General features: G+C 45.6%; 1 protein-coding gene across 2 annotated transcripts in view; it reads left to right on the top strand.

Moving 5' to 3' along the window:
- The window catches only part of CDX2 (caudal type homeobox 2), a 188,920-nt gene that overhangs the window by 165,684 nt on the left and 3,670 nt on the right, over positions 1-19,566 (top strand). The window contains exons 1-2 of one of the 2 annotated variants that reach the window (XM_085621636.1): positions 6,245-6,959; positions 18,967-19,112. In XM_085621636.1, coding sequence (XP_085477762.1) covers positions 6,539-6,959; positions 18,967-19,112 — 567 coding nt within the window. In that variant the 5' untranslated portion in view covers positions 6,245-6,538. Of the gene's footprint in view, positions 1-6,244; positions 6,960-18,966; positions 19,113-19,566 lie in introns of those variants that run through there. The other variant, XM_085621637.1, reaches the window with a different exon arrangement.

The raw sequence follows: 19,566 nt of genomic DNA, 5'->3' as shown, positions 1-19,566 counted from the left end.
ACTAAATACACAAGTCAGTAAAATAGAAGTGTTTAAATTTCACGACGTGAGATTTATCAGACTGCAGCTCTTCAGATACACTGTGCAATGACAATGAGCAACATCCCTCATGCGTTTCGCGCGTTTCTGATGCACAACAGTAGCACAATTTATTTATGGTAAGTTTTTAGTCCAGGCGGTTCCGAATATCATACATTAAAGTCAAAGTGTTGAATCAGCACACTTTTCTCGTATGACAATCAATGAGACTGTGCAGGAAATGAAACGTTATGGAAAAGTTCTATAATAAATTATCTATCTTGACGTCTTGCCTTTTTCTCTCTTTCATTCTTTCTCTCTCGATTGAAATAATTATTAAACCGAAAGAATATGGATATTTTTACTGTTTAACCAAACTTAGTATAACTGGCCTTATATCTCAGACCTGAGACTTGAGGCTTCATACTGAGTACATGATTTTATTTATTTCGTGAACTAAATACAATAACATTTTCTGAAATAAAAAAATTAACACAGATTGGAATTAGTGTTTAGGTTTAATTTATGTACCTTCCATGAACAAATTGCAGATATAATTAGTAACAAAGGAAACTGCTGACTCTATCATTTGACAATGGTATAACTCATAAAAATATATACATAGCTATGTATATGTAGATAGATATCTTCATGTATAGATCTAGTGTACAATAACTATTTAACAAAAAGTCTGTTTGTATACATTAGCTGCTGTTGGTCTTTGTTTTTTTGACGTTTTTACTTGCCTTGACTGCATGTGATATTATTTGAATGAGTGTAGCAAGATTCGAATCTGATGGTGTGTCTGTTCAGACTTTAGTATGCTTGGGGTTAGCTTGAATTTGTGTGAGAGAAGTCGTTCATGTAAATATTTGTATCTGTTGAGTATTGAAATTATTTAAAATATATGGTTGGAATATATGTACATGTGAACTATAACATCTATGTATGCTAAATAAAAAAATATATTAAAAGAAATATACTATGGAATATATTGTGGAATAAATTAATATTTTTCAAAGAATTTCCACGTTTTTGAAGGGATTATTGAAATATAAGGCTCTAATGTGATTTTCAATTTATAAAATTAAGTATGAGTTATACCATTGTCAAATAATAGACTCTATTTCCCCTGTTTCTGCCTCTCCACGTCTAATAATCAGGGGCCCGATTTTGTTCTTTAGGTCAAATCGCTGATATATCCATGGACAATGATGACGGCCTGTGGATTTATGCGATTCTGCTCCAGGATTTACCGCATAACTATGGATTTACCACAGTTGTCACAAAATTTGCAGATTTCACACAAAACACATATTTCTAGCTCAAATGGTTAACATATCACCTTCAGAAAATATGCTACATAATTTCGACAAAATTGCTGCATAATTTGAATTCTTGATGCCACATAATCCAATTCAGCCTGACAGAGGTACATTTTTTTGGTTGTTGCTCTGTAATGATGAAATTCTTATTTATACAGAGAACCGTGAAATATATTTCATATTTGACGTACTTTGTACACCTTAAATGCGCGCGTGTGTGTGACACACCTACACACACATCGAACTGACGCTTGTGTTTCTACAGTCCCACAAACCATTCAAAATAAAATGCGGGTGGTTTGCTCTTTTCGTTCGTGCTGTGGTTCGAGGGCTCTTACTTATGATTGGAGCCCGTAGATGAACACGAGCATAATTATTCGTACTATAAATATGTGTTTGGAAAAGTATTTTAAAACCCCCATTCAGAATGGCTGGTCCTTGTGTGCAGTGTTCTTTGTGGACTTTACTGGGGGGTGGGGTGGGGATCAATGAGATGTGCGCGTGTTTATTTGTTTTAGAAATGGTTTCCGTTGCCTTCATCGTAGAGTGTCATTTTAGTTTTGAGAACGAAATCCAATAATACGTTTTAAAAGTTCTACAAATACTCTAGACGGAGGGTGCCTGAACAATTAATATATGGTCCCTGTCACGCCCCCTCTTTTAAATCAGCGAGTCCTTGAGCTAGAGAAGAAAGAAGCGCTATTTTAAATCAAGGAGCGGCGGTGATAAAATTCGTCTTCAAAGTTAGTTCGAAACTTTTGGACGGACCCTCCGTGTTATAATGAATCACATACGGTCCGCGATGAACTGCGTTTGAGTGGGTGACAATCTGGCGGAAATTACATCCTCTGTTATTACACGGAGAATAATTAAGTAATACACAAAATATATTCACAAAAAAGCAAAAACAAACTGGTCGCCGCAGCTCCTTCGGGTGCACCGAGAACTGAGAAATGTCTCAGCAGGACGAAAATGTCCCTTTATCGCCCTCTGCAAGGCGACGTATGGTTGCATATCTCACTATAAAGGAACCATTTATTTTGTACAGCTACAAGGGAGTCGGAGCTGCATTTTTCACCTTATCATTACAAGTTTAATAAAAAAAAGTTTTTAAAAAACCTTTAGAGCTTGCTCACAAATTACATTATGACACCTGAGTTTGTGATATATAAATATATATGTTGTATCTTTATGTGCCACGCTGGTTGTAATGTTATTATCATGGTTATTAATATTATTAATAACTATTCTACTTCTTTAATGTAAAAGCGCATTTCAAAATTGAGAATAATGTAGACTTCAATGAAGGACATTTTACCTTAATTCAATGAAGGACATTTTACCTTAAATTCAAAATGTCACCTTCTTTTCCGGTTTTTAAACTACATATTCACATGGAATCACAGCTACGACGCCTCCAGGTGCTGCAGCGCTGTGTTGGCGAGCGGTTTGCCTTACGCGCATCTCTTTAGTCCTTGTTTTCTTGTGCGACCTATTTTCACTCCATCCAGAAATTTCTTGGTCTCTGTTCCTCTAACTACAGTCTACTTCTAAAATAAAACACCACAAATTGCGTATTTCTGTTCTTCTGTGCATTTGTATAGCGCGTTTACAACGCGCAGGGCCCCGTAGTGCGTCAGAGGATGCGCGCGAAAGAATGGCAACTAGAGGAGTGGTATTTTTATGTTCAGGTTAATGCCCGGCTACTATGATATCTCTTTTAAAATTGCTCGTGAAAGAGTATTTGAATACACTGGCTTGGCGGGCCTAATTTAAAGGTGTTGTCTGTGTGGAAAATGCAGCAATGGCGCTGTCCAATGGAGTTTGTTTTTCTCTGAGATCTGACACACTCACCTGCTGCCGTTGGACATGTTGTTTTTTGTAAGATAACCAAAAACACTCGAGAAACCTTTGTTCTCTCCCAGGCACCAGGGACGAAAACAAAAGCTTCAGAGAGGGGAAGAGGTGACCTGTGTATTCCGCGCCCTTGTTCAGGTGTGGCTGGCTGAGATACCGGGTGTGTGTTGGCGGAGGGGGGGGGGGGCTTGGCTGGGGGAAGACATTTCCAGCAAACCCTTTGACCAGCCTGCGCTATGGTACGGTTCTCTGCTGGATTTCGGCTGTTTATTTATTTCCGTGCATTTGTCAAGCGCTACATACAGGCTCTTGGCGCTATACAAATGCCCCCTTGAGTGTGTTACATCAACAACCATCTAATACGGTCATCTGACCCAATTCATGGACTGTGCCTTGGACGGACATCGCTGGATTGTTTGTGACTCCTGGAGATGGGTATATTATGCTGCACTGTTCTTTTCCCTCTTGTAATACTACGTCAATGATGAATCCTTCTTTTAATGCAAAATCTTGTAAAGCACTCTGATTACCCCCCCCCCCCCCTCATCTAGTCGGCGCTGTATAAAACTCTCAAATAAATAAATACAAACATGTAGAGGGTAAATGGCTACTGGGGCTTGTACTGGGCTCGGTGACATGTCCAATAGAGAGTAAGTGGTGAAAGGGGGTTACATTTGGTGAGATGTATATGAGAGAGATAGTGGAAAAGAGGGCAGGCTTAAAGGCAGTCCAGTAGAGGGCAAGTGATGGAGGAGTAGGGCTTTAAGACCTGTCCAGTAACGGGTAAGTTGGAAAGGGGGCGGGTATCCACAGCTGTCCAGTAGAGGGTAACTTAAGATGGGGATATCTACCCTAGTCCAGTAAAGGGTACACAATGAAAGAGGGTGACCTTGGTGAAGACGTGTCCAGTAAGAGGTGGAGGAGGTCAGTTTGGGCTAGGTGTCAAAAAGACCACACGCGGAGTTTGAGGACATGTCCAATAGAGGGGAAGCAGTGAAGGGACGGGGCTTGAGGACATGTCTATTAGAGGGTAAAGGGTGAAGGTTGCAGTGTCTCAACACTTGTCTAGTAAAGGGTAAAGGGTGAAGGTGGTCTTGGTGAAGACATGTCGAGTGAGAGGTTTAAGGAGGCCTCGCCTGGGCTTGGTGCAGACATGATATGGAGAGCATAAGTGGTGAAGGGGCGGGGGCTGGCAGTGGTAAGACAAGTCCACAAGATGGTAGGTTGTGAAAGACGGGGTTGGTCTTTGTGAAGACAAGTCCAGTAACTTGTGAAGTGGTGATGGGGTCTGGGCTGTTCTTGTTGAAGAAGACACGTCCCACACAGGGTAAAAGGAGAGGGGGCCGGCTTGGTGAGGACATGTCAGGCAGAGAGTAAGTAGTGATGGGGCGGGGCTTGGTTAGGAAGTGTCCAGGAGAGGGTTCATGGTAAAGGGGCAGAGCCAGGTAAGAGGTGCCCAGCAGAGAGCAAGTGGTAAAGTGGCGGAGCTTGGTTAAGAAGTGTCCAGTAGAAAGTAAATGAAGAAGGGGCGGGACTTGAGGACATGTCCAGTAGAAAGTAAATGAAGAAGGGGCTGGGCCTGAAGACATGTCCAGCAGAGGGAAGGTGGTGAATGAGGGGGCTGGCCTGGGCTTGACTAAGACATGTTCAGTAGGTGGTAAGTGAAAGGACGGGGCTTGAAAACATGACCAGCAAAGGGTAAGCAGTGATGAGGCGGGGCTTGAAGACATGTCCAGCTGATGGTAAGTAGTGAAGAGGAGGGGTTGAAGACATGGTCAGCAGAGGGTAAGTAGTGAGGGGGCGGAGCTTATAGACATGTCCAGCAGTGGGTAAGTAGTGAAGGGGCTGGGTTTGAGGACATGCCCAGTAGAGGGTAAGTAGTGAAGTGGGCTTGGCTTGGCTAGGCTGTGCTTGGCGTGGCAGTGTCCTGTAGGGCGCAAGAGGTGAAGGGTTGTGGTTTGTGGAATTCATGTTTAACAATGAGCTAGTGACTGGTAACAGGTTCATGGACGGGAGCTTGGCTTTGTGAAGAACACGTAAAGTAGATGGTAGGTAGTTAAAGGTAGAAGGACGGGCTTTGTCAGGACCCTCATGGCGGTAACGAACTGGTGGATCCTTACTACTATAAGATTGGAGGGCTGGGCCCTTACCAGAGCCTCTGTAGTAGAGGGGAAGCTGTGAGAGATCGGTTGTGTGGGATTGGGGTGTTGTAATGCAATCTGGCTTGAGGGGTAGAGGTATGGGATGGGCTTTGTGAGGCGCATACGGAGGCGCAGATGAGTGGTGAATGGAGAGAGCTGAATGAGGGCAATGCACACTTGTGGGCAGGAAGGATAAAGGTTAGAAGTGACACTTAATTTGTGCCGGTGGTTTCCGCTGCCCGGCACCGGCACTAAATTGTCAACACTGGCACTTAAGAAAGTCTGGCACATGGTGATGTTAGGTGTACAATTTAGAGATGAGCACAAAAAAGGTAGTTTATTAATTCAGTATATAGTAAAAACGACTATCATACTATTAATAGCCATTCTTATAGCTGTGGGGGATTGGAATAGTTTGATGTGTCACACTTTTAGGAGTGTGAGGGTTAGTAGTCGTGTTGGTGCTGTCATTGGCAGCGCTGGCAGGGGCATTGGGTGGTGCAAGCTGCAGGGGCCTCCTAGTGATGGCCCTGGCACTTTTTTTTTTTTTTTTTAAAGAGAGACGCTTTGGGTAAGGCATGTCTAAAGCGCGTCAGCGCCTCGTCAGGGACAGTAAGCGCTATGTAAGTACAATTTCAATACAATAGTGATCTAGTGAGAGCTGAGTGGTGAAGCTTAAAGGGGAGATTCTGGCTCTGTGGAGCCCCAAAGGGCAGGGATTTGGCGGAGAAGAGAGGTAAGGGCCAGTGCCTGTGAGGCACTAGGGAGGCCCCCACCTCCCCCGCCCCCGGTGCTGTGCTCTCCGGGTTCCGGGAGTGGCAGCCCTGACCAGTGTCTTGATATGCAGCACTCTTTGAAGCTCTGATGGGGGTAAAGTGCAGCAGCGCCGCGCAGGGAAGGAGGAAGCGCTCGCCTTGGATTGGGCTGTGTGCTCAGGTCGCTGCCCTCCTTATCTCGTTGACATGCAAATCTTCCTGAGGGGTAGCCGGGCCTGACGTCACCCGGGGCTTTACTAAACCAGCGGAGGGTCAGGGGAGGGCAGTGCACTGACATCTGGGGAGGAGGCAGACCTGGATCCGTGAGTGAGGACGGAGGAGACCTGTGAGGTGGAAGACAGCGGCCGGGGGGAGGCAGGGCGGTTCTGTGGGCAGCCTGGCACTGGTACAGCATGCCCCCGGGCGCCCACCAGCCCCCGCCATGTACGTGAGTTACCTGCTGGACAAGGAAGTGGGCATGTATCCAGGATCCGTGCGCCCGCACCCTGGCCTGCAGGGCTACCCTGGCGCCCCCCAGTATCCGGACTATGGGGGGTACCACCACGGACTGAACCTGGAAAGCCCCGGTGGACCAACCTCGGGATCCCCCTCCGCGTGGATGTCTCCCTACAGCGCCCCTCCGAGGGAAGAATGGAGTCACCCGGCCTATCTGAACCCATCCCCCGGGGGCAGCCTGGGCTACAGTCCCGCCGCAGTGGAGTACCACCCGGGACCGCCCTGTCCGGGGGTGCTGCCCGGGCACCTCCAGCAGCAGCAAGACTCGCCAGAAGGGCACAGGCGGGGGCAACAAGCCTATGACTGGATGAGGAAGCCCACGGCGCCGGCAGCAGGGGGATGCACGGGTAAGAAAACCTGAGGCACCGGGATGTTCTGACACCCCTGATGCGAGGACCGTAGAGAGGGTCACTGGACTCTGGCAGGCGTCCAACTCTGGGGATAAGTGGGTGGGGGCTGTAGGGCTGGCACGGGAACGTCCCTTGAGTTAGAGGGGGTATGGAGCGCTGCACGTCTGTCAGAGGGTGCAAGGTTTCGGTCTGAGCGAAGGACTCGATAGGTCTAATACACTGTCTACGATGGGGGCGGGAGTGACAGGCCCTGACTGCTGGGGGCGCTGAAGTCGGGCACTGGGTCAAGCCTGGGGGTGAAGGGAGGGCAGTGCAAGTAGCACAGGTCCTACCCTGTGAGTTGGGGGGGGGGGGGGGCACAAAAGCGTGGCTGATGAGCCACCCTCTGGGCTGCAGGGATGGGCGCTACAAGCTCGACACTGGGCCCATCCAGGGCACAGGGAATGGAAATGCAAGCCTGGAAAGTGGTTCCATATAGCAGCTGAAGAGAGGGACCTTCAAACACTGGTATTGGGAACGTTTTTTGGGCTGAAAGAGTGACATCCCACTCATAGAAAGGGTATTCTCTGGGGGCTGCAGGAAGAAACACCACAGAACTGGCACTGGGTCAACCCTAGGGGTGGCTGGAACGACACTGCACGCATGGCACTGGGCCAACCCTGGGTCTGGAGACGGGGAGAGCGCAAGAGTGACACATTCTTTTTTTGTTAAAATCTGCAAAGCATGCAGCAGATGTTGGATTATGTGGCAAATGCGGCACATCCTTTACTTGGCAAAAACAACGATCTCTATCAGTCCATTCCCGATTGCGCCGCGTAAGAATATTCATTCTAGGTTAAGCCAAGTGAATGAACGCACATGGGTACAGCCCGATCTGTGCAAACCGAGACCTCGATGCTCATAGATTAGACATTCAGGATTCTAGGCGCAATATTTTACTTGCGGTTACTTTCACTTTAAACCCTTGATTTGTTTCTTGGATATTTGATTGAAATTACACAATTCTAGCCATATTACAAAGTCAACCTATAGCAGCAGTTGTCGACTATTAGATAAACATTACAAAGAGCCGCTTTTCAAAATCCCCAATCTTGCAGATGAGCGCATTTTTAAAACGGCTATTTGAAGACAAAAAACGTTGGCACAAAATAATGCGTACATACCCACAGAGATTCGCCACTAGTTTCCATTCAATTTACTGAAGGCGACATTCTACCGAATACTTTACTGCACTGTTCAACATAATCTTTTCAACAACCATATCCAACTAAGTACGTTTTCATTGATTGAGGAGGTGTGTATAGAGGGCGTAGTACAGTTCGGGTTATGGGATTAGCGTGTGCCCCGTGCGTTTTCGACTTGCTCTGTAAAAGGGGCCTCTCTCGAGGCAGCGCCGTCTGCGCCATTTGAGCGGAGTTTTTCGGTATCCGATCTAGCGCTTTTCGGTATCCGATCTAGCGCTTTTCGGTATCCGATCTAGCGCCTCTATTTCCATTAGAAACGCATTTCCGTTGGGCGCAGGAGGAGCAGTCCCTGCTTTGTTCTGACAGCACCAATCAATCCTTTCCACACCTTGCGGGGCTGTAAAGCGCTGGCAGCTTCGTTGCTTATTGAAAAGCGCACAGCAGACGGTTACATATAGCGCCCAAAGATAGCTTCAGGGCACAGGGTTCAGAGTATCAACCCACATCAAAAGTTCTGAGTTTTATCGATCTTGGAAGGGTGACATTCTGAATGGGCTCCTTCGGGATTTCTTGCTGCCCGTGGCCTGCTTCTTGATCTCCCGGCAGCAGGTGCAGGAGCACACAGAGCTATCCCCAGCTAAATACAAATTGCACGTGTTTGAAAAACCTATACAAGGGCAGGTGGGGCTGCGGTGCCTGCGATAGGCGGCATGATTAATGTAGTGTGTTTTTCGGTAATATGTCATCTTTAAAGAGAAGTCTGAGAGGAGAGAGGCTCCCGCCCACACAACAAAAGACAAGTAAACACCTCTCGGTGACTGAGTTAGAGAAGGGTGGACGTGGCGCATTCGGCGATGATGGCAGATTTTCTGTCGGCACAAGATCACTGGATGCATGAAACCCGTGGAGTTTGGAGACAATATAATGAGGTTATCCGACAAACAAAAACAGACATATCCGACTAGAAAATGAAAAAAACGTGACAAGATTCCCTACTCTGGTTTGACCGGGGCCCTGCTGAGACCTCTTGGATAACGGCCAGGGCCCTGCAGGCGACGTTTCTGGCCTGACCCAGCCTAGTGTTAAAAGGAGGAGTAGGCAGTGCTGGTAGCGGGCCCTGGAACTTGGCCGCCCCGCTCCTAGGTCGCGAAGGAGCAGGTGCCAGGCAGTTTAAGATGTTAATGTGCCCTTGGCTGCCCTCTTGTCCGACATCCCCTCATCTGTCACTGTCCTCCACATACTTCCACCTGTTGACCCCACCACCCTCTGCGCCGGCCGGAAAAGGGAGGCGCTCTTCACAGAAAACACTGAATTCCGGTCCTTCCACCCCTTCTGCCCGGGTCGCAGGGAAGGCTGGGCAAATGTGTGGGCGGAGTGGCCCAACTTCCACACAAACTTTCCTGTCGCGCCTGCCCATTACACTCAATAAGGGCCCTGCTGGGGCAGGGGGAGATGTGCCCTGGAAGTCAGGAGGTAGGACTCGCTGTACTTCCGGGTAGGGCGCGTTGACGGGGAGGCGCCGGTTCACGGATACTGGGAGCTCCGGCTCCGGTGCTCGGTGGATTCGGACCCCGTTGCTGAAGGGGCCGCTGTGACGGAATATGTTTTCCAGAGAAGCCAGCCCTGCCTTCCCACGCAGCCGGCCCCGGACACGGGCAGTTCAAAGGCCGCCGGTGCGGCCTGCTTTCACATTCTGCAGGGGGGACGTGTTTATGTAAATGTGCCCCGCCAGGGTCGCTTTCTCAGTAGTGCTAATTCTGACACAATTGGCCGGAGGGGGCTCTTTGTCTGCGATAAGACGCCCTTGTAGTGCATTGTCCGCGCCTGTGTTCTCCATTCAGGAGCCCCTCTGATCCTCTGTGTCTCCCTGCGGGCTGCTATTGTGAGACTGCTGGGAAGCTACCTGGACAAGGTTTACAGCCTGCTTGGACATTATTACACGCCCACTGGCAGATCACATCACCTGCCGGAGCCAGGGGGAAGCCAGCCCGGCACAAGGCACACTCATCTCACAAAAACTGCACCACTAGTGTGGGGCCAGAGAAAGCCTCAGCCCAGGATAACACTCTTAATGCAACACGCGCCGTGGGATGTTTATGTCTCGTAATGTAAATATCCGAGCTCTTTGGTTCACAGCAACGCTCACTAGATCAAACACTTGCTGGACATTAACACCATAATCAAATCACAATAACTCTCCTAGAATCTTGTTCTAATAATTATTATTCTCTCGGCTTATTGGGTCACTTGTACAACTACCTCGTATACCTAGGGCTGCGAGGCAAACGTCAAATTGCAAATTCGTAATTTTTCCCCCTTCATTTTAGAGTATGAATTTTGACACATACATATATATTCACTTTCACACACACATAAATAAAATACATAGTTTTAAATGTGTTTACCTACAGAATTATAGGGATTTCCTCCGCTTGGAAAGTGTGCTTTTTTACATGAACGAATCTGTTATTTTATTGGGCCAACTACGAGGAAAACGTCAAATTGTGAATACCTAAAATTACATTTTTCTTCTTACAAGAGTATGCATTTTCACACACGTATATACACACACACACACACACACAATTACATTTTTCTTCATATGAGTATGTATTTCCACACACGTATACACACACATATAGGAACTATATACATTTACATGTGTTTATGTAGAAATGTATAGGAATTTTGCAGGTTGGCGGGGATGCTATGTTATATGATGCACCTATTGTAACTGCGCCAAGTGTATGCTTCAGGGAGCTTGAGCCAAAGCCCAGTGCAACGGATGGACTCACCCACACTCTCAAGCCCACGGTCTAGCCTGATCAGTCTTTCCCAAACCTGTCTAGCACAATTAGTGGCTGCTCCCAATCCCGAGCTAACTGGGATCTTCTAGGCCAGACCAAAGAAAGACTTTAAACTTGACAGCTGGCAACCGGTTTAGCTGGTGACGGTCAGGGGTGATGTGGTCATGAGGTCTCAATTAATACATCCCTGAAATGCCTAATTTTATGCTCATTGTAAATTTGCTTTGGCTTAATCTGGGTAGCTAAAGTGAAGTAACCGATAGCAGCCAAGCCTTTGGAGAACCACAGCCCTTAGCAGCGCTTCCCATGAATGCATATCCCGGAAGCGCAAACAAATTAGAATCAGAGCAAGTGAAAAAGGAATATCTGCGAAATATAAAGGCACAGCAGCTAAAAATAAAGGGGCAGATTTATATCGGACTTGCGCCACTTTTACGCCGCCGTTGCATCACTTTTGTGACGCAGCGGCGGCGTAAACCCTGCGCCATGTTGCGCCCCATTTACAACGTGACGCTTCTAGGGAGATGCGTCACGTTGTAAAGCTTGCGCCACGTGTGGTCGTACCTGCACAGGGGGGGGGGGGGCGTTCCGGCGCAGGAACGCCTCCGAAAAGTGGCTGAGTGAAATCTACAAGATTTCACTCAGTCACTTTTCCGGCCATGCTGCGTCAAAACCCTGCACCTGCTTGAAGCAGGCGTAAGGATTGATGCAGCATTGCAACGATAGGGCACCCCCGAGCCTTGCTGGAGCTGCGTCGCACTTGCGACGCAACTCCAGCAATGTGCCAACCTTCCGCCATCAGATGCATCTGTTTATCCTTGCGCCACGATGCGCTGCATTGTAAATGCGGCGCATCTATCGTGGCGCAAGGGTACACTTTCGTGACACATCTTTCCTGGCGCATCCCTGCTGATTTGCAGGGATGCGCCAGGAAACATAAATCTGCCCCAAAGTGGTTATGCAGTTCTTTTTTCGTTGGGTGTATTATTACCACCAAGAGATTACTCTGGTGTACATTTCTACAAGAGTTTCGGTCATGTGAATCAGCAACTATGGCTTTCATCAGGGCAAGGACAATTATACTTCAATTGTCTTTTTAAACACTTATTTTAAGGGTTGAATGGATGAATAAATTATCTAGAGTCCTACTACTTGAGGATTCTAAAGAGTGTTCACAAATTGTGAGGTTGGATTAGCGCAAGGCCTAGTTTTAGAGTCTTCTGAAATGCTATGAGATTTTTGAATAATTAGAAGGGATGTCTCTATTGTTGTGCAAAGTTGCAACATACGTGAAGGTTACTGGAAAACTCTGAATAGTTAGTGAAGTTATGCCTTCCAATCATCCATGTAAAAATAATGATATGCGCAGCAATTTATGTTGCATATTGCTGCAAAGTTTGTCTGTTCAGATATACTGCACAAACATCTCTTGGTGTTTGTTTTCTCTGCAACGCAATACTGCACTGAAAAAAATTGCATTAACATTCCATCTCGTAATTATGTCACAAGTATGCAGGTAGGCTGAATTCAACTCGGTGGGTGGTGTTAGGCCTGCTTGGGTTCTATAAGCATGGGTATTGCTTGGCTAGGCAAAAATGAATGGGTAACATTTTATCATTCAGAATCCATAAAAATTGGCCTAGGCGGCAGGCTCCATTTTCATTATGCCTGGGTATCCTCGTATAATTTTCAGGATTTTGAGTTACACTTGTTACGTGAACTTCCCTGGATCACGCCACGTCTTGTAATTTCAAGTCTGTTCTGCTAAAAAATCTATCATTGGAGCATGGGAATACATTGAACACATAGTACAAAAGCAGCTGTTGGCTGTTGTTTGGAGCACTTGTGGTTTTTGCTCAATTTTGTAGCATGAAATTCATTTTCATGCACCAAATGGTCGAGAGGCTACATTTTGCGCAAAAATATAGTGAAGTTTGTGTAATTTAACCTAATTTATTCCAAAATATTGCGTGATTTTGCAAAAAGGAAATCACATAAATTTAATACAACCCTAAATTAATAATTTAATAAACATTGTAGCTGAAAAAAAATCATTCAGCCCTAATTTGCGGTTATGGATCAGATTCAATAAGCTTTATTAGTATGTATTTATTTATTTATAAAATATTATATAGCACAAACATGACCCTTGCGGGTATCGAAGAGCTTTACAAATGGTCAGGAGAGAAGAAAACGGTAGAGCAAACAATAAAATAATCGAGAATGGTACAGAAGGCCCAAGCCGACAAATAAACATGATCATACTAGGCCAGAAATAACGATGGGTGAAGATATTTCACCATATCTGGACCAGAAGAATGTGGGGGCATATTATCAAGCACAGCGTTAAAATTATCGCCGCTTTAGCGGCAGAAAACTGCCGCTAATGCGGCGATAATGGGCTTGATAATATGACGCAGAGAATTCCAATAGAAGCCCATGTTGACACCAGAACATGGGCTTCTATGGGAATTCTCAAGGGCATATTATCAAGCCCATTTTCGCCGCTTTACGCGGCGATAATTTTAACGCCGTTTCTTGATAATATGCCCCAGAGTTTGTTGGTTCTAGATCAGAAATTTGTATGTACTACTACAGAGGCACTTTTTACGCACTCTGTGAATCAGCTGAAATGTTCAACTCCCTTTAAGTAAAAGTCCAAGGAGGACACAGGCCTTTCTATCTGTATTAATTATATATGAATATTCCCTTAATGTTCCCATTCGACTTCCAATCTAAGTACGTAAAGGAGTGCTATTGAAGTACTCTTTTACATGCTCTTACATACATATGTGAATAGAAATGCTGGTGTAAATATATGGTACGTATAAAAATGTGAATGGGTGCTGTATAGATTTTGGCTCGGCATGGATTCCAACTAAATTTACATATCATATCTATTAATTAAGAATTGTGATTGAAGTTCCATCTAGGGAATCACCCCTTAAGAAACAAAGCTTTCTTTTAAACTGAATTAAAATGGGCAAGTGTAATTGCCGGTGCTTAATTCTGTCTATTGCACTAAGGGGCATATTTACAATAAAGTGGCAGAGCACGGGTTAGCTCCAAAATAGCTAACGCCGCGATCCGTGGCTTTAGAAACACACGGATGCACCATCATTGCAATAATATGGTGCACGCCTTCGTTTCTCCATGCGCGGGCGCTAAATTCAGCTGCCTAAACCCAACACAGGCACCCTTGCACCATAGTTCAAGGGTGCCTGCGTGGAGGGAATCATTGTTTATATGCAGGAAGTGGTCCCTTCCTGCACATACACAAACCAGAATGGCGATTTGTAACTCCTATGTGTGCTGCATTGTACTGCACACATAGAAGTTGCAAATCAGTATTTTCTTAATGACTGTTTATGTGCTAGAAGGGATACCTTCTTAGACATAAACAATCATTCTTGGCAACTTACTGTTTCTGTGTGTGCTGAACAATGCATTACACATAGAAACAGCAAAACCGAGGTGAAATAAAGCATTTCTCCTTGTTTCACCATATTAAGACCAGGTATTCCTTGGTCTCAATTTTGGCGCTGCCTGCTGATAATGCCACCTTTGCAAACAGGGAGCATTGTCAAAATCAATGGGTGTTTTGGTGGAACGCCCACTGCAACACCCATTGCCCACCCCTTTCATGCTAAGTATAGCGTGAAAGGGTGCCTTATTTACAAGGCTGCTTTAAGTGTCTTAACGCTGCCTTGTAAATAAGGCGAAGCCGCTAGCAACACAGTAACCTCATAAAAAGTGACAGTCACAATAGGGGCTTGTAAATATGCCCCTAAGTTGAAAAATGGTTGCTATTTTGCCATTCAGTACTTCAAACTTGGCTAAGTGATTTAAGACTGTTATCTTTTTAAAATAGAAAACTATTACTGGGGAGTCTTTTACGGTTGATATACTCCACGTTTGCACAGTCCTAGGTCTTTTTGTGTCAGACATATGAATAGATCAGATTTAATTTAGCATTTAAACTTCAATAATGTATATGCTGAATATAGGGCCTGTTCGGTTAATACCATCAGTTGGAGAGAATTCGTGCCTTTCAACATCCCAGCTAGATTCTTGTCTGCTACCTTGAATAATGTTTAATTGCATAGTCAGGAGCACTGGAATTATGCGATTTTGTGGCTGCTGCTTTTTAGCATATTTAAAAATGTGCTGTGTTTGCCACATAATCCATCATCGGCTGCATAATCTGCAGATTTTAACAAAATAAATTGTTTATAGTTTAAACAGATCAAAAATGACAAAAACCGGGCCATTATGTGTTTGCATGCATCGGAAGACCCTTCGCAAAGGTCAACTCTAATTTCCTTATTTATGCATTTGGTTGTTAAACTGGTGAAATATTTGCCCAGACAGTATTGCCATGTATAAAAATGGCAAAACAACGAAGTAATACTATCCAAAAACGAGCCCCAATATGGCACATCATTTGCCTTTTCTTGCTGCATTATTTAGTCACCTCTGCCGCATAATTTTGTGCTGTCTTGTCACCAGTGGCCATGAGTATAGTGTGATTTGTATCTTTTGTACATGTTTCATTGGAAATACATTTAAATTGACAAGTCCAAACCGTATCTATTTTAATTGTCAGATCACACCCTCCTCCTGCCCCTTCCAGAGAGAAGAGATATTAATATAATTCGTGCGTGTTTATACATTCTCAAAATACTTCAAACTTACTTGCTGGATAACCACATCCATACGCTAGCTATACAAATATAAACATTACACTAACGAGGTAACAATTGCTATTTTCTATTTATTTTTCATATTGCACTTTTAACAGATGCCATATTATCCACTGTAACTGTTCTCCATTGACCGGTCTCGGAAGGGCCGGTGGCTGAGCTGGCCTTGCCGGGATTTGAACTCGTGACCTGCGGCCTACAGCAGATGTCAGCGGGAGAAACGCATTGAGGCCTCGTTTACTTCATCTTCGTGGCTTCTCCTGAAATTCCAGGTCACACCGTGCCTCTCTGCGCAGGAAAATGTCAGAGAGGCAACATAACCACGTTCTATTGCTGGTCAAGTTGGCGCTCGCACGTCACATCTTAGTGTGATTTTAGTCAGAGCCTCTTATTATTATGTTTGTTGAGTTTTACATAGTTCGAACTCGACCTGAAGGTACCAGTTCCGTTACAGAGGGACACATTTATTTTGTTATGCACGAGCGATAAGTGATTTGCCCGAAATCACAGCATGTTGAGCGTCCATGCCGAGACTCACACCCGGTTCCTCAGCTTCCAGGTAGACCGCTCTAGCCGTCGTACTCACTAAACGCGCCAATGGAACCATACATCACCAAAACGAAAAAATACATGTAACTCTATTTGAAATTCATTGTATACATTCGCTGCTTTTAGTTTGCCTGTTTTGTTAGCCATCACACTGTTCAAAATGAGTCCCATCAGCCATAAAATAAAATGTTGCACCCAGAAAGGATAGAAGGAAACGAAGGAAAGAAGTCAGTCAGTCCCCGAATCTACTTCTTCTGCTGACGAGTGGACGCTGCAGATATATATATATATATATATATATTAACGCTCCAAAATTCTCTAATAGTAAAGAATAAAGCACTCACGGGTAGCGTGTCAACGGGACTTTATTCCCAGAACAGACGCGTTTCGGCGATCTGCCTTCCTTGGAACACCGAGGAAGGCAGATCGCCGAAACGCGTCTGTTCTGGGAATAAAGTCCCGTTGACACGCTACCCGTGAGTGCTTTATTCTTTACTATTAGAGAATTTTGGAGCGTTAATGTTATGCGGCAGGCACCGCCGCACTTACAGCACCCGACCGTGAGTGACTCGGACTTAAGGTGCGAAGGGAGCAGTAATATATATATATATATATATATATATATATATATATATATGCGTTCTGTGTGAGACACGTCATTAGGCACTTGCGTAATGTTAATGCCAGGTGTATAGTGCGCAATCCGCGTAATTGTGGCCTCTTAGCGCTGCCCGTTGTGTGGGGAATCTTTACATCCCACTGCAGCGTTACCATCGCAGACCGGGCCTGAAACACGCTGTCAAGGTGTCGCAGTCCATTTGTAGGGCTGCGCGTTGTGCAGTGGTGTAGCAGGGCGCGAGAGCTTTCATGCGGGCATGGAATGTGGGTCCATCTGCCCTTGGTAGGGTAATACGGACGGGTGTAATCAGAGTGGCAGGAAATCCACCTCATCCGCCCTCGGCACCGGTGCTATAGCACCTGCTGCGTCATTGACAATTACGCGTCGGTTTGAGTGACTTGCCTGTATGGCTAATGGCTCGAGGTACATGTAAAAGAAGGTCTGCTCCATGTTGGACGGTCTACATGCGACACGCATCCGAAACTGTGTGACATACTGCAGTAGACAGAGCCTCAGTATCGCTTACACAGATTTCTGATCTTCGTGGTATTGTTGGACTAAAGCAATGTGAATGTCAGCAGGGTACAGTTAATTTACACCTGATTTTTATGCCAAATATCTCATCATCGCCTTGTTACAAGTGCCGTAGAATATAATGAGAGCCACTGACATTCTGTGGCTGGTGACTTCCAAATTATGAGGCAGGGATAGCGGAATTATGTGGCAAGAACAGGCAAATCAAGCTACTTAATGCAGAAAATGTTGGGATATAACTAGGTCTGGGCAAAATTTCCGTTCCGTTCGCGGAATTTGCGATAATTTGGCATTTCCGTGTTCCGTGGAGAGCGCGGAAATGTCAAAATTTCCGCATTCCGCAGCTTTGCGATAATTTGGTTCTTGCTCGCGCTGTAAAATAATACATTCTCGCGCGCGCGATCGCCTTACCTGAATCCCCGCGTTCGCTGACAAGTTTTCCCTATCCGGTCGCGTTCTCCATGAGATGTTGTATTGTTTTAGCCATTTGCGCTGTCTCGTGACAGTTCGCATCCGCAGTGACGTCATGCGTCGCGCGATCACGTCTTTTTTCTCGCGATCATGCACCGCGAGACAACTGAAAACAAGATGGCCGCGCCCGCGAGCGACCGCAGGGGTAAGTTAGCGACCCGCAACCATGCAAAAAATATCGCGAACGGGCGGGAAAAAAACTTCCGCATCTTCGCGATATTTTCGCTTGTTTGCAGAGATTTTTAACATTTTCGCGATAATTTGCGAAAGTCGCTTTCGCAAATTCCGCCCACCCCTAGATATAACTGCTTCATTATTTCGTCAATTTGTACATGTGGTAACACTGTCTGGGCACATAGAACCTCAATGATAAACAACTAAAATATGACCGCTCAATCTTTGCGAAGGGACTTCCACTGCCTGGGAATATATGCGGCCCCATTTTTAGTAAATTTTGATGCGACTGAGATAAAAACATTTTTTAATGTAAAATCTGCAGATTATTTAGGAGATTATAGATTAAGTGGCAAATGAGGCAAATCCATAATCATGTGAAATCCCCATAGCCGCAGAATCACATAATTCCAGGGGTCCTGGATATATGGCACTTGTGATCAAGGGAGCGGCATATGTATTGAATTTGTGATGAAGTAACCCCTCTGCCAAACTTTAAACCAGGCCCCATGTCTTTCAGCCTTCTGAGGTCGGTAAAATGGTACCATCAAATTGGATAATAACACCATCTGTTATTTACAGCTCCTAGACACATCTAAAGTGACTAATGAAGCACTACATAAACATTTATAGAGTCTTTTGTTGGATGCATGAGGGTAACGCAGGGGGCTCACCAACCATTCAGGGACCTTCCAACCCTCCTAGGGCCCCCATTCTGCCTGAGGCCAATGAGAAGTTGTGAGATGTGGGAGATTCAGGCGGCCATCATCATACTCTGCAGTGGGGGCATCATTCTGTATCACGTCAGTGGTTGGATGTTGGCACTAATTAAACATTAAACTGATTTGTATACAGCGTTTACAGACTATGATAAAATGACGGTTATTACCGGTTCCTAGCTGCTCTACTCCTGCTATAAAATGCCCATATATTGGCTCACGCTGCCATTTTGTTTCCTCACAGTGAAAACCAGGACAAAGGACAAATACCGTGTGGTTTACACCGACCACCAGAGGCTGGAGCTGGAGAAGGAGTTTCACTATAGTCGCTACATCACCATTCGAAGGAAGGCGGAGCTGGCCGCTTCCCTGGGGCTCTCCGAGAGACAGGTGGGTACTCGGGGCCCTCACGCCTCTTTGCACCTCTTTCCTTCTTGCTCTCCCATTTGGTGCTTCATTCTTGGGCAGTGGTGCAACACATTTATGGATTTGATATCCAGAATTCCTGCATCCCTTGCGGCCACCGTAGTCAAACACCTCAATGTTAGGAGTGCGACCTTCATGCTGGGATTTTCAGTAGGAATGTTCAAAGCAAAACTACATGTCCCAGAAAGAAACGCAATGCTGGACCAAAACCCAGGACTGGCTCAAGGTGTCTCTCAAAACATGGGGCCACTTGGCAGCAAAGAGTGAGCAGTGATATGGCAGGTAGTCACCGAATGTCCCCTGAAGAGCCCCAGTAAAGCATCATGTGTGCTGGGCAGCTTGAAATGTCCTGATATGAGGGTTGTGGCATCTGTCGCCTTCCAATTTTGGCTGATGGAGGATCAGATGGAGATGTGAT

Source organism: Triturus cristatus, chromosome 8 (genome assembly GCF_964204655.1).
Source record: "Triturus cristatus chromosome 8, aTriCri1.1, whole genome shotgun sequence".
In the NCBI taxonomy this organism is placed as follows: Eukaryota; Metazoa; Chordata; class Amphibia; order Caudata; family Salamandridae; genus Triturus; species Triturus cristatus.
The sequence above is the reverse complement of the archived record's forward strand: the minus strand, read 5'-3'. Positions and strand labels throughout refer to the sequence as shown.